General features: G+C 38.4%; 2 protein-coding genes across 2 annotated transcripts; both read left to right on the forward strand.

Moving 5' to 3' along the window:
- Positions 1-1,501: 1,501 nt before the first annotated feature.
- LOC135681816 (uncharacterized) lies at positions 1,502-7,969 on the forward strand. The gene is made up of 4 exons (XM_089113541.1): positions 1,502-1,804; positions 3,069-3,156; positions 5,257-5,379; positions 7,548-7,969. The coding sequence occupies exons 1-4, from the start codon at positions 1,502-1,504 to the stop codon at positions 7,967-7,969; spliced, it is 936 nt and encodes a 311-aa protein (XP_088969667.1).
- A 4,089-nt stretch (positions 7,970-12,058) lies between these two features.
- LOC148958123 (fucolectin-6-like) lies at positions 12,059-12,418 on the forward strand. The gene has a single exon (XM_089113542.1). The coding sequence runs from the start codon at positions 12,059-12,061 to the stop codon at positions 12,416-12,418; it is 360 nt and encodes a 119-aa protein (XP_088969668.1).
- The last annotated feature ends 3,651 nt before the right edge of the window (positions 12,419-16,069 follow it).

The raw sequence follows: 16,069 nt of genomic DNA on the forward strand, positions 1-16,069 counted from the left end.
AAAAAAAATTCCGATTTTGTTTGCATCCAAAACATTTTCATAAAAAGATAAGTAAAATGAGCGTTTTAGTTAGGCAGAGAAAACGTTACAATCGAAATAAAATGTTAGAAATGATCATCTTCTTCAGAGTTCAGAAAACATTACGATTCAACTGAAATCATAGAAATGGTCTTCTTCATAGCTCACTAAACATCACCATTGAAGTAAAATCCTAGCAATGGTCTTCTTTAAAGTCCAGAAAACATTACGATTCAACTGAAATCATAGAAATGGTCTTCTTAAGAGTTCACTAAACATTATGATTCAAGTAAAATCATAGAAATGGTCTTCTTCAGAGTTCAGAAAACATTACGATGAAAGTAAAATCAAAGAAATGATCTTCTCCATAGTTCACTAAACATTACGATCAAAGTAAAATGTTAGAAATGATCTTCTTCAGAGTCCAGAAAACATTACGATTCAAGTAAAACCATAGAAATGGTCTTCTTTAGAGTCCAGAAAACATTACGATTCAAGTAAAACCATAGAAATGGTCTTCTTTAGAGTCCGGAAAACATTACGATTCAAGTAAAATCATGGAAATGATCTATTTCAGAGTCCAGAAGACAGTGAGTAAGCCAAATCATAAATTTTTTTCCAAGATGGAGAAAAATTACCAGTTGAGGCTTTTTGTTGAGGCATTTTCTAATCTCTGATCTTCTTTACCCGTGTGTTTTCAATCCTTGATACTTGATACTTGATACTTGATACTTGATACTTGATACTTGATACTTGATACTTGATACTTGATACTTGATACTTGATACTAGATACTTGATACTTGATACTAGATATTTGATTCTTGATACTTGATACTTGATACTTGATACTTGATACTTGATACTAGATATTTGATTCTTGATACTTGATACTTGATACTTGATACTTTATACTTTATACTTGAGACCTAAGTCCATTTTAAAATATTTTGGAATCCAACTCTCGTTTCTATCCAAGTGAATATTTTGCCTAGCTTCCATTTTGTGCCTTTGAATCCTGGTCATTTTAGTGGCTTGTTAATCGAAAAAACTTCTAAAGGTCGATAAGCAAGATTGATTTGCCTTTGCGTGCAAAAATTTCAAACAAATGTATCTCTTGAACCAAAACGTTTTTTCAAATTAAGTTTTATTCAATATTCTAACTTGCCTTCAGGTAGATAAGACTAGATAACAATCCATGATTAAGTTTATGGTATCTTGGCTATTCTATGCATTGAAGATATTGAATCAGAAATGAATCACCGGACCATTGTATCTCTTTAAATACCTGTTGGTTTGCCTTATGCAGCAAAAACATAACAGTTTAAGATATACCAACATTTCATGCCAACATCATGCAGTCAGGTACAAACTTGTCTTCCGTACAGTACACAAATTGAGCTTATCTCACATACATTAATTCGTATTGGCCCAACTACTGCGAATTATTCATGATGCAAATTTGCTCCGCCAACTTGTTGCTGATGGTGATTTCTGTAACAGTAAAAGGAGAAATACTTCGTTTACCATGCAAAACGTTTGCAAACTTTTCTGTTGTGCTTCATGGTCACTCACTCGATGCTACATATCGCACTTTGGAAAACTTGGACGAGCAGATGTGTAAGACTGAATGTATCATAGAAGGTCAATGCAAGTCTATAAACATAAACAAGGATTTGGGGATTTGCCAGTTGAATGACAAGTCGGCACAAAATCCCAATGATCGTGTCAAAACTGATGCAAAAAGCGGTTGGACATACTTTTCTACTCGATACGATGAAAAGCATGTAAGCTTGTTTTTTGCTCCCTTTTATTGCCTCACTAGAATTGATCTAAGTCAAATGCACCTGATTGGTTTTGCTGTGAAACAGACGATACTCATAACCTTTGTTGTTATACATAAACTTTATAAGAAATATTATCCAATGAATAAAATTGGGCTTGTGGCCAAGCCACCCCAAAACCAGCATTTTATGTGGAAGGGGTTCTTACGGGACAGCAAAAATGTAGTTTACGGTGTGGCAAATTATTGACCCATTGAGATCGTCTATTAAGAAGTGTTTCTAATGCTATTCAATTATGGAGGTCGAAATGCATCTTTGCAAATGATATAAATCCTTACATATTAACAGTATTTTAATTCACATTCTTGGGCCACCTGGTGGAGAATCGAAAGTCGGCTTCAATGCACTGAATACACTGAAATGAGAATCGACAAGCTACTAACGTCCTTTGCGTTCGATACATTGCCTTGTTGTAGGCATGGCATTTCAATTTCAATTGAATAGTTAATAATTGAAAGGTTGATGGGTATTCACTTTATTGTTTCGGGGTGTGGGAAAAGGGCATGCATGAGTGGAATCGCGCTCACTGATTGGTCAATTTTTGATTGAAAGATTGCTTATGGTCGATACTAATTCAATGTCGATGTCGGGTGTCGTGCAGAAAAGAAAATATGCGGTCTTTAGTTGAATATAAGTACTGAAAAAGTAGTTTTCAAGCAATCTATTTTGTTTGTTAATTAAATGAGAATTGAAATCCTTTCTACAATGTATGATCCTTTTAACATTTTCTTCAACTTTTGTTATGTACTGCTACTATTAGAAGAAACAAGTCAGAAACACTTTCAAGTAAAAAGAACCAAATAGATTTACGTTGCTAGCATCTCTCAGCACACTTCAGCCAAAGCTATCACATTTTTTTTGCAGACAGTGGCGTAGATAGAAAAAAAATCAATGGAGGGACTAGAAATATAGATTTTCCACCAAAAATCTTATAAGTATATATATTATTCGTACATTTTAACAATTCCAACAATATCAGCAGTTTTACAACAAAATAGCAGTTTTGCTTTGCACCTTATGCGGAATCACTATTTTGCTCTTTTACCGCTTGAGTGATTTTGCCTCACCACCTCAATGGGCAATAAGTCAACCCCTCCCCCCCCCCCCACCCAGACATCTAGCGCGTTCGGCGCTTCTATATCATTGATACCAGTTATTAACTCATAAATCTTAAATTAAGAAACCTTACAGATTGGCCATATTTTAGATTGGTGAGCTTTGTAGAGCAACTGATCCTTGCAGAACAGGAGAGCAATGCTTCGACACATGCACGTGCCCTGGATATCAATGCATTGGTAAATACCATCCAAATATTTTACAGCACATTCAAGCATATTTATTGCCACGGCATTCTTCTAAATGCACCCTCTAAGGTAAAACTGCACCTTTTCTCAAAAACCACCTCACAAAACAAGTAGTGGGGCATTTCTCAAAAGGGGCCATACTCACAACAAGAAATGGAACGGTGCTTCAATTTGTAATATGCTTCCGTTTTCTCTAAAAAAATCAATTTATTGTTGTGACAGCTAAATTGGATGTTGCACACATATTTTTAAAGACATCTATTTGCTTAAAATTTTCTCTTATCAAGGACATTAGCTGAGAGAAGAAGTTAACAATTAAGTTTGGAATGAAGAATTTTACTCTTGGTGTTTGCATTTTGTCACATTCCTCCTGTGCCCCTCAGTCCCTATATCTATGAGGCAGGACGACTGAGCCTTTCAGGAATTAGCCAAAATTGACAAATCCATTGTAAAAAAACAATAAGGAAAAGGTCGGATTCAAGCAACAATGATTGGAGGGGTGTTAGACATTAATTTTTGTGCCCCACCCTTAAGGTCACTGGTAAATGATGGAAACGCCATTTTTAAGATTTTGCTTTTAACTGTGGCGTAGCCAGGTTTGGAAGACTGTTAGGCAAAAGAGGAAAATATTTTTGCTGGTCACACCTCTTCACAATTTGGGAAAACACCCATTTTGTAAATGTGTTTGAAAAAGCCATGGCATTTTTACGTGGCAATTTCCCTTTATTCAACGTCATAGGTGGCTGACCATATTCTACAACTGTCTATTTCCTTCACAATTCCACTAACGTTTATATCCTGAATTGTGTAAGGCGAGGAATCTCTACTTGTAAAAAGCGACTTACCCCAAAACGAGGGGTAATTACTGAACATTGATGCCTTTGAGATTAGCTTAAAATACATTTGAGAGTTCCCCCCCCCCTCCCCGTAACTACTGATAAGAAGATAAATACTGATAAAAAATAAATCAAGTAAAATCTTGTCGTCACTTCGTTACTACTGACTACTAACAAATAATTTTTACCGAATGAAACAAAATATACCGAAGGACGTAGAACTATTGGGGGGTGTTGCAACCCCTACACCCCTCCGCTATATCCGTCCCTGAATAGGGATTACTTTTGTCACTTTTTTTTCATCTTTCAAGTTTTATTGCACCTGGGCCCCATTATGTTTACCAGCACATTTGCATTATGTTCTTTCTTTTGAAAGAGTCCCACAATGGCCTAGGCAATTGGGGTTGCAAGAGCATTTTGGTCATCAGTGGCGGGGGAAGTCGGAGGGCCTAGAGGGGCAATCCCCCATCACTCAGTATGTTAAATAATGCCCTGAAAACGAATGTAATGCTTCAAAACAAGACCTCTATGAAAATGTTTTTGCTTACCAAAAAAGTGGGGGGGGGGAGAGGTGGTGCATATGCCCTGTTATGTTATGATGTATAATGCATCTTTGATCAAGGATTGACACTTTTTACAATGCCGCTGCAGCATAGTTATAAAAGAGTCTGCCCATTTTGATGCACCAAGGCTGGAGGACATGCAGCCAGGGCTGTAGAAGAGAAGGCTCTAGTAAATTGGCCTAAAAAAGTGCATTTTCCAGAGAATTAGAAGCATCGAAATTCGAAAATTTTCTGCTCCTTCGGCGGCAACCTTGGTGCTGCCCCTTGTAGCAACAATATCCTCTGCCTGTCCCGATATACAGATTTAACAAAACTACGAGGAAAGTCTGTTATTTAATGACACAGAGTTAAATAGAAAAAATGTTTTGCAGAGGTTTGTGTCGGCAACTAAAGAATTTCAGGTTATTATTTTTCAATCAGGTAAATTTGTAGTCTACAACCCCCCCCCCCCCCCCCCCTTCCCCCCTAACAACGCTTGCCTTGCCACAGCCCTGTTAAGGAAAAATGCAAACGAAAACAATTGAAACGTCCATTTTATATATATATATATATTATAGAGAAAGTGCTATGCCCCTCCCCCTCCCACATTTTTTGAATCTACACTACTGCATGCAGCCCAATGTTCCCTTACTCTTTATCTCCCTTAACAAATACAGATCTAGATATCCTTGACACGTGAATTTTCCCACCAGATTTCGATGAATGCAGTACAGGTGTCCATAACTGTCACTCTAATGCAAGCTGTATCAACGCATATGGCTCATTTTCCTGTCAATGCAATCCTGGTTTCGTTGGCAATGGCACAATGTGTACAGGTAAACCAGAATTACGGTTACGCTATCTTTCGTACTTTTTCAAGTATAATATTCTGTGTAACAGTAAAACTTGAATGGAGTATTGTGGCCTAGATTGTAGCTACCTCTAACCGGACAACGATTTCGGAATGTCCAAATAGAGGACTAATTTGACCATGAAAAAAGCAAAATCCAACTCTGAATTATCGACAGAAGCTGGGAATAGACAGGAGACCAGTGAAGGATTCAGACCAAAATTTGAGTAGGCTCCTAATTTGGCGCGGTCCATTTCCATCTTGATTCCAAGGCATGGTCAGAGAAATATGTATGTAAACCAATCAAAAAATTGTCCACGTGAACTCTAATAGATTGATTTCTATTTTCTGACACACTAATTACTTTAATAGAAATCTAGTACCTGGTTACAGCTTGCTGAGTGTTGCAAAAAATGAGCTAGATTTCGTTCTACATATATCTTCGTATTTTGACAAAAGGGATTTTGATAATATACAAGACAAAATGAACAAATATTCAGCAAATTTGTGAATGAATGTAAAGTGTGCATTGGGTCATGGCACCACCAAGCAATTTATGGTATGTGTGTATGGAAACAGTTTGAGGGGCAAACAACTTAAAGAACAAAACAGATTTGTAGTAAGGTTTTTTCAGTTCTACAGAAGGTGTTTACAAATATTTTTTTAGCACGTTGACTTTTTATAATTGGGTTGATAACATTTTTCAGAGAGAGCTCGAAGTAATTGATCCTTGGGAGCTGAGAATCAAGTTTAATGACATAGGATGACCCACTTGTTTGGGCCGAGGGGGAAGATTGTTTTTGAAATCATAACTTCTGAATAGTTAGAAGGGCATCTCCCAGACCAAGTTTAACAAAATACTATACCATTCAGGATAAATCAATCGACGTTTCTCAGAAGAACATAGATTATTGTTTCTGGGAGAAATTGAGGAGGGGAAAAGTTATGCTTAAACTCTAGTGACAGACGTTAGGTAAAGAAGGAAAATGTGTACTCTATTCGAGATTCGAGAGTGAGCGATTTTTTCCTGAAACCATATCGGATTTGAAAAAATAAGGATGTATCTAAGAACATAATCGGGCTCAAAATGAAAAGTTTCTTAAAAAAATCTTTGCTGGGCAAAATTTATTGCATTCTAATAATAAAGAGTGTACTCATTGCTTCTCTCTATATTAAATGCAAAAGTACTTCTCTATTGACGTGGTACTTTTATGCAATTTAATTGTACTTCTTGTCCCCTTTATCTTTTGGTCATGTTTTCTAGCTACACCTATTATCATGCCACTAAATGTGCAGTTAAAACTAAGGAGCTAGTATGGAGGTCTTGGTACCGCAATTCGACTAGTAGAGGTTCAGAAATTAGGAACTTTAGGACCTAGATTTTAAAATAAGATTTTTAAAAATAAGCGTGTAATGAAAATTGATTTAATGTGGGTTTGTCTAAATTAATGGCGACTTCTTTTTTTACATGCCTTTTGAGATTTATTCAAGGAGAGACCGGTGGATAAGATATTTAGGGCTAATCCTCCCTGTGGGCATCGTCACTGACTCGACATAACTCTGCAAACATAAATAACAGCCATCAACAATAGTCAACTTACGCTTGACACCATGACACCTGCTGAGGTTTGCTGCAATAACGCAGAAGAACTTAGTTTAGTTCTAACCCAGCTACCAGGGATTCCTTTCATAAAAGAAAAACACCAAAAAAATTGTATTGCTTCAGATTTGTGGGAGATCCATTCCCCCCCAGTCCACCCCCAGTCCTCCGGAGATTTACCGCCCTGTATGACATATGAAATCAGCTCATCTCTTTCTCTATGTCAAAGTTCTCTATAGGTCAATACATCTTTCAGAGTATTATTATCTTTGCACCTCCAAGCTAGTCTTGGACATCCCTGGGTCTCCTGCTATAATTTTCTGTTACACCATCTCGAGAATATCATCTAACAAATAGCTAATCGTCTAATTCATGAGCAGTGGGGTCGTGATCGGTCTTCCCCGTGTTAGATAGGCCAGTCAAGAAAAATTTCCAATGTTTCCAAAAATTTCAGTTAAAGCAATAAGATTCCGCTAGAGGTACGAGATTTTCATGACTATTTGCAGCGTATGTTCGTATTATTCATACTAATGATGATTTTTCGTTATCAACAGAGAATATCGCTTATAAGAAGCCGTCCTCGCATTCATCTGATCATAGTTATGGTAGAATTACATATGTTGCCAGCTTTGGAAATGACGGTGACAGAACTGGTGACTATCAGCGATGCAGTATCACAAAAGCTGACATAGTACCCTGGTGGCAAGTGGACCTTACAAGGCAAGCTGCTGTCACAAGTATCCAATTAAGAAGTGGCGCAACTTGGGGTCAAGGAAAAATCAATCCTTTCGATGTCAGTGTTGGGGATGATAGATCAAGTGGCGGACGAAACAATGCGCTTTGTGTGAAAGATGGAAGGTTGGCAAGTGGTGAATTGAAAAAGTTCGATTGTCCAAGGCTTTTGATTGGTCGGTATGTGACTGTGTTCTTGAACAGGCAAGAATATCTTCAAGTATGCGAGCTTGAGGTTTTTTAAGGTATGAAAATACTGCTCATCATCAAGCAAAATTAACGTGATTAAATGTAGTGCAATATATTTTGACTTCTGATGATTATTGCTTCGGAATCTTGTTGTAGTCAATATTCGGTCAAAGGAGGTTGTAGCTAGGCAGATTTTGAATCCAAGAAAACTTGTTAAAGTGCACACATCTTTAGTCATTTAGTTATGATTTCTTAAAAACTTAAATCCTATTTGGAATCGAGCAATGTAGCATACAGGAAGCTGAAGGCCTGGAGTATCCTTTGTCATCAAATTAGCATGAATTATCATAATTAGCATAATTCATAAGAAACATTATCAACAATTATCGCAGTTTATATACCATCATGGTAGGCCTTATTTTCTTTGTACCTCAAGCCCCCAAAAAGCTTTTACCGGGCCTATGTAAGGGGAGCTAAAGCCGAAGTTTGCATACAACATATCCTAACAATAACTCAAAAATCTGCTGTCTGCATTTAACGAAGCATAACTCTGCTACCTCAATGGCTTAAATGTTTTTATCAAAAGACATCATATGACAGATTTCAGCTAAACATCAACCTTACAATCAGCCGCAGCCACATTCTATCGATAGCCAAGATAGTTGGGGCCTAGGGGGTGTGAATCGCCCAAATATTCTGAAAAGGATTTACAATTCTTCAAAAGGCAACTCCAACAACCTCAATATTCTAAGTCATTGTGACTGGCGAGAATCATATTATCCGTGAATAAACTGAAAAGAACAATATCACTTGCTAAAGATCTCTTCGGCTATTCTATTTATAATCAAGAAGAAGCTATTGTTTAATGAACTTTTACAGGATGATCACAGGTATTTACTGAACATAAACTTTTTGGCGGGAAATTGATCAGTGCATCGTTCTTACGAGTGTACGCTGACGCGACTACTAGTTGAAATGAAAATAAGGTAATATCATATCGGAAACGTCTCTCTCTCTCTCTCTCTCTCTCTCTCTCTCTCTCTCTCTCTCTCTCTCTCTCTCTCTCTCTCTCTCTCTCTCTCTCTCTCTCTCTCTCTCTCTCTCTCTCTCTCTCTCTCTCTCTCTCTCTCTCTCTCTCTCTCTCTCTCTCTCTCTCTCTCTCTCTCTCTCTCTCTCTCTCTCTCTCTCTCTCTCTCTCTCTCTCTCTCTCTCTCTCTCTCTCTCTCTCTCTCTCTCTCTCTCTCTCTCTCTCTCTATCTCTCTCTCTCTCTCTCTCTCTCTCTCTCTCTCTCTCTCTCTCTCTCTCTCTCTCTCTCTCTCTCTCTCTCTCTCTCTCTCTCTCTCTCTCTCTCTCTCTCTCTCTCTCTCTCTCTCTCTCTCTCTCTCTCTCTCTCTCTCTCTCTATTATAGAGTTGTGAGTATAACAATTGGCGATCGCGTTCCATCCTGTGAACATCACCGAGCCAACTCAAGCTTTTCTGAATGCGGATATCAGCCATTGGCGGCAAGTTACCACGTGATAGGATTTCTTCATTTGTAATCTTGTCCTACCACTTGATGCTCATGATGTCTCTGCAAATGGTCAAACCGTTGCACACTTGACTCGACTACTAAATCACCGGAAGCAATGAGCAGTGAAGATGATTTTAGCAGCTTTTGGGCATTGATAATGAAAATGAAGTCTGAGTGCAATATTAATCCTCCAGCACTTTCCCAGCAGATAGCTTGTATTGAGATTGAAACTACACAGCCTGTTCTTCTCAACAATGCAGCACGAAAAGATCTACAAAGAGGCTTCGGATTCAAGGACTTAAGATAGGTCCAACCAAGAGGTTGCGCAAAAAATATGTCGAGCTCGAAAATCTACTCATCCATCAAGAAGGTGTGCATCCTACAAGGATGGTTCTGACATACATTCAATGTAATTACACTTACTAATTTATGCAAAAAGACTGATCACCAATGAAGCAACATCAATGAATGTAATTTAAAAAACTTCAAGAAAACGTTAAAAAGAAGAGAATGCTGTGTTTTGAACTCCTTACCAGATTGGCTTTCCTTCTAGTGGTGCCTGCAACCTAGGCAGTTTCAGAGAGAAGTTGCTCTGGTTTTAATAGGCTGGAAACGTATGCACCGCTATCCTGGATACAGTAGCGGCGCTGCAACTGGGGCAGAGCCTGGTGTCTGGCACCGCAACTGCCTGGGTACCAGAGCCTCATGAACCCGACGATAAAGTATTGTAGATGGCTGCGACAGCTAAGAATGAGTGGATGCAGAAAATGGGAAGGGAAGAGGCTCTGGACTGATCTGATAAGATTCCTTGTCTTGCTAGGTAAACCAAAACGAGATTAGTCATCTTCGAACCAAAGTATCTATTTGCAATCCTCGTCAAAAAATTTGCTGTGACTAGTTTCTAGCTGTTTTTCTGAGACTAAATAATGGAGACTGTGTTACCGAGGCTGGAAAACCATGGAACATGCAGGAAAAATCAGCTAATGACTTCAGATAAAAACAAAGAAAATTAAGGATAATGTATGCTTGATTGCTGTTGCAAATGAACTTGTTCTTTGAACCAAGACTGGGTTCTCTTTGGCAGTCGTTTTGCTATAAAATTTTTAAGCCATGAGCTGAAAGGGGTCACAAAAGCCAAGCCTAAATATTATCTCTGTACTAAAGATGCTACTTTTAATTTTGTGTTTACTATTGCCTTTCTTAGGCGTATCTCCTTGTCAGATTCTTAGGCGGTAGTAAAGTACACACATTTCCTTATTTGAAAGTTCTTTTAAGAAATTACATTATTTGCAACTTTTTAGGAAGCATACGACACATTTGCTTTTGTAAGGTAGCACCGATAGGAGGGTTCAGCCGGGGCAGTGCCCCGAGGTCCGGGACCGAAGAGGGCCCATGCTCAAAATCAATGCTATTTTTTACGATAATGCAAAGTTCCAATTAGGCTTTTTCCGTAAGGGCCCCAAAATGTCTGAAATTAAATATTAAAGTGTTTGCAATTTATTCTGTAATTTTTCAGTTTAAAACATCTTTTCGACGACCTGAGCTCAGACTAGTGGGTTCGTTGAAATAACAAGGAATGATGGCTTACTGGATGACGCGGCTGTTCTGTGTATTGAAAATGATGTTGCTAAAAGTACTAACTTTAGTGATGTTATCGACGCTTCTGCCTCTGAAAATCTCGTAAAATGTTACCATGAAGGCTTTGAAAAATAATGGGTAGCAATTTGTCGTGAAGAGAAGAGGTCAAAAATTGATTAATTTGAATTGCCACGATACCAGTTTTTTGTCTAAATTTGTAACACCGCATTCATACCTCTTTTGTTTTGATAGAGAACGATCTAGAAAAGATAAACATTTGAACCATGCTACAAAGCAATGAGGGAAAAACAAGGCGTGGTTCTTAAAAAGTTTCGCCTTCTGGTTCTCGCCCAGGCATTCGCTTCGTGGCCCGTCCCGCCTAGCAGTGCCCCTGGGTTTTACTCTCGGGCTTCAAGCTTTGACTTTCGACTTTCGACTTTCGACTTTCGACTTTCGACTTTCGACTTTCGACTTTCGACTTTCGACTTTCGACTTTCGACTTTCGACTTTCGACTTTCGACTTTCGACTTTCGACTTTCGACTTTCGACTTTCGACTTTCGACTTTCGACTTTCGACTTTCGACTTTCGACTTTCGACTTTCGACTTTCGACTTTCGACTTTCGACTTTCGACTTTCGACTTTCGACTTTCGACTTTCGACTTTCGACTTTCGACTTTCGACTTTCGACTTTCGAGCGTTTTAGATACAGGTCGTCGTCATTTAAGATTGATTGTCGGCCAGGCATCGTTCTTATTTACCTTTGACGTACAACATGACGTACAACACGTACTCATTACTCGACCCACAACACCCACAACTCCATTGGTTATCGTTTTTATTTACCTATATATGATATGATAAGAAATTAAAAAGCCTCATTTAGAATTTCAGTTTTTGTCATATTTAAGAAGGCAGGGAGAGCCCTTTCTTCACCCCTCACAAAGTCTGAAACTTTTCTTTTAATTTTGAGCAGCCGAAATTGATGTCTTAATTGACAATTTTTCAGATCCTGCATTTAAGAAACCAACTGAACAATCGACGACTGCTTACGGCATGATTAGTAGCAATGCAGTTGATGGCGTGAACACAACATGTACCCATACAGCAGAAAATACTGCCAACGCCTGGTGGATGGTTGATTTGCAAAGTGATGTTCATGTCTTCAGTGTAACTATCACAAACAGAAACGACCAAACATACGGAGATTTTACATACAGGCTGGGAAATTTCGATATCCGGGTTGGCAACACACGTGCTTACGATGCCAACCCGCCTTGTATTTCGAATGCTGGTTTCCCATATAATGGCACAAAGAGGATTGAGTGCACACATTCTCTGCGCGGGAGATACATCTTTGTTAAGCAAAATCTTCTTAATGAGCCCTTAACAATTTGTGAGATTTCCGTAAATTGACCAGAAATCGACCATAGTTCATTGAAGACGTGATTACAAAGGTTCTCCATCGAGGACTTACAGTAATACCTTTTCCTTCATGGACATTCGCTATTCCTTATTTTCATTTTGTTTGCATTTTTAATATACTTAAGACTTACAAAGGCTCATTATTGCCTCCTTGGCATGTCGATTTCCTCAATCCAACTGAACTTGACATTAATGTTAATTTATCTCCCTGTCTTGGAGACTTGGTGGTGGCTCTAGACAAATTGGCAATTTTTATGGTAGTTTTCCGCCATTATCTGGGATACCAAAACATTAAGATCACACTTCAGCAAAAGAGTGAGGGGCCTACAGCCCAAAAACCCCCCTTGCTTCAGCGTGCCTGCGTTAATAATATATTAACTCTAGATTTTCTCTATTTGAATCAAATTAACTTTTTCAAAACAATTAAGAGTTGATTGAGATGATGTGAAGCTTTCATATCTTTGGCTGGGATCAAAACTCCACCATATTAGAATTTCATGATACCTCTCTGACCTACTTCAAAGTGGATCTCTGCTATTTGAATATGCTTAGCTTTAATTTGTTCGCAATTGAAAATTTTATTGAGCATCTTTCTGTAGTTTTAAAGTTCAAATGCACGTGTATCTATGCACATCTACATTAATAAAATCACAGGTTGTTGTTTTTATCTTTAAATACACATCTGCCGTTTGTTTGTGAAAGGCAGCAATGTTTTATGAATCAATGCAAGTATGTAAATGTATAATCAAATATGATATAGAATGTTGTTCCAGTGGCAGTGTCGAAATTGAAATGAACACATTAACTGAATAAAAAGGAAGTCCAATACTATTATGATAATTTTTAACTATACATTATGAAATTATTGATAATTTTGATTTGGATCTTAATAGCCAGTTAATCCATTCGTAATAAAAGGTAATTTGACAAAAGCTAGTAGTTATAACGTTGACACTTTTGTGTTGATTGTATTAGTAAATGTAAAATGTGTCCTTGCAGTCTTTTCTGCATTTCATTTTCTAATTCTTTTCTTGTAAGTTTATCTTAGCAATGAATTCGGAGATTTTAACTGCTTTGAAATTGATGCAAATGCACGCAACCAAGACACAACCGAATTTCAAATCTGAGGGGTTGCCTCTGTTGTTGCTTGTTTGATCGGATACACTTCATGATCATCATCATCACGTACCATCTTTTATCAGAAGGTTGGCTACCATGACCCTCCAACTATCCCAAAATCTGAGTTTTGGTTTGTTGTCATGGTCGTAGATACACTTCATGATCATCATCATCACGTACCATCTTCTATCAGAAGGTGGTCTACCATGACCCTCCAACTATCCCAAAATCTGAGTTTTGGTTTGTTGTTATGGTCATAGATACACTTCATGATCATCATCATCACGTACCATCTTCTATCAGAAGGTGGTCTACCGTGACCCTCAAACTATCCCAAAATCTGAGTTTTGGTTTGTTGTCATGGTCCTAGATACACTTCGTGATCATCATCATCACGTACCATCTTCTATCAGAAGGTTGGCTACCATGACCCTTCAACTATCACAAAATCTGAGTTTTGGTTTGTTGTCATGGTCCTAGATACACTTCATGATCATCATCATCACGTACCATCTTCTATCAGAAGGTGGTCTACCGTGACCCTCAAACTATCCCAAAATCTGAGTTTTGGTTTGTTGTTATGGTCATAGATACACTTCATGATCATCATCATCACGTACCATCTTCTATCAGAAGGTGGTCTACCGTGACCCTCAAACTATCCCAAAATCTGAGTTTTGGTTTGTTGTCATGGTCATAGATACACTTCATGATCATCATCATCACGTACCATCTCCTATCAGAAGGTGGTCTACCATGACCCTCAAACTATCCCAAAATCTGAGTTTTGGTTTGTTGTCATGGTCATAGATACACTTCATGATCATCATCATCACGTACCATCTTCTATCAGAGGGTGGTCTACCATGACCCTCCAACTATCCCAAAATTTGAGTTTTGGTTTGTTGTCATGGTCGTAGATACACTTCATGATCATCATCATCACGTACCATCTTCTATCAGAAGGTGGTCTACCGTGACCCTCCAACTATCCCAAAATCTGAGTTTTGGTTTGTTGTCATGGTCATAGATACACTTCATGATCATCATCATCACGTACCATCTCCTATCAGAAGGTGGTCTACCATGACCCTCAAACTATCCCAAAATCTGAGTTTTGGTTTGTTGTCATGGTCATAGATACACTTCATGATCATCATCATCACGTACCATCTTCTATCAGAGGGTGGTCTACCATGACCCTCCAACTATCCCAAAATCTGAGTTTTGGTTTGTTGTCATGGTCATAGATACACTTCATGATCATCATCATCACGTACCATCTTCTATCAGAAGGTGGTCTACCATGACCCTCCAACTATCCCAAAATCTAAGTTTTGGTTTGTTGTCATGGTCGTAGATACACTTCATGATCATCATTATCACGTACCATCTTCTATCAGAAGATGGTCTACCATGACCCTCCGACTATCCCAAAATCTGAGTTTTGGTTTGTTGTCATGGTCATAGATACACTTCATGATCATCATCATCACGTACCATCTTCTATCAGAAGGTGGTCTACCATGACCCTCCAACTATCCCAAAATCTAAGTTTTGGTTTGTTGTCATGGTCGTAGATACACTTCATGATCATCATTATCACGTACCATCTTCTATCAGAAGGTGGTCTACCATGACCCTCCGACTATCCCAAAATCTAAGTTTTGGTTTGTTGTCATGGTCGTAGATACACTTCATGATCATCATTATCACGTACCATCTTCTATCAGAAGGTGGTCTACCATGACCCTCCGACTATCCCAAAATCTGAGTTTTGGTTTGTTGTCATGGTCATAGATACACTTCATGATCATCATCATCACGTACCATCTCCTATCAGAAGGTGGTCTACCATGACCCTCAAACTATCCCAAAATCTGAGTTTTGGTTTGTTGTCATGGTCATAGATACACTTCATGATCATCATCATCACGTACCATCTTCTATCAGAGGGTGGTCTACCATGACCCTCCAACTATCCCAAAATCTGAGTTTTGGTTTGTTGTCATGGTCATAGATACACTTCATGATCATCATCATCACGTACCATCTTCTATCAGAAGGTGGTCTACCATGACCCTCCAACTATCCCAAAATCTAAGTTTTGGTTTGTTGTCATGGTCGTAGATACACTTCATGATCATCATTATCACGTACCATCTTCTATCAGAAGGTGGTCTACCATGACCCTCCGACTATCCCAAAATCTGAGTTTTGGTTTGTTGTCATGGTCATAGATACACTTCATGATCATCATCATCACGTACCATCTTCTATCAGAAGGTGGTCTACCATGACCCTCCAACTATCCCAAAATCTGAGTTTTGGTTTGTTGTCATGGTCGTAGATACACTTCGTGATCATCATCATCACGTACCATCTTCTATCAGAAGGTGGTCTACCATGACCCTCCAACTATCCCAAAATCTGAGTTTTGGTTTGTTGTCATGGTCGTAGATACACTTCATGATCATCATCATCACGTACCATCTTCTATCAGAAGGTGGTCTACCATGACCC

This window comes from Rhopilema esculentum, chromosome 17 (assembly GCF_057945365.1).
Source record: "Rhopilema esculentum isolate cy_ngs chromosome 17, ASM5794536v1, whole genome shotgun sequence".
Taxonomy (NCBI): Eukaryota; Metazoa; Cnidaria; class Scyphozoa; order Rhizostomeae; family Rhizostomatidae; genus Rhopilema; species Rhopilema esculentum.

Bases quoted from the DNA above. Each gene is read 5' to 3' on its own strand.
- LOC148958123 (XM_089113542.1), top strand. From the start codon at position 12,059: ATGATTAGTAGCAATGCAGTTGATGGCGTGAACACAACATGTACCCAT.
- LOC135681816 (XM_089113541.1), top strand. From the start codon at position 1,502: ATGGTGATTTCTGTAACAGTAAAAGGAGAAATACTTCGTTTACCATGC. The intron at 3,157-5,256 runs GTAAATACCATC...TTTTCCCACCAG, and splicing joins CCCTGGATATCAATGCATTG to ATTTCGATGAATGCAGTACA. The intron at 5,380-7,547 runs GTAAACCAGAAT...CGTTATCAACAG, and splicing joins CAATGGCACAATGTGTACAG to AGAATATCGCTTATAAGAAG.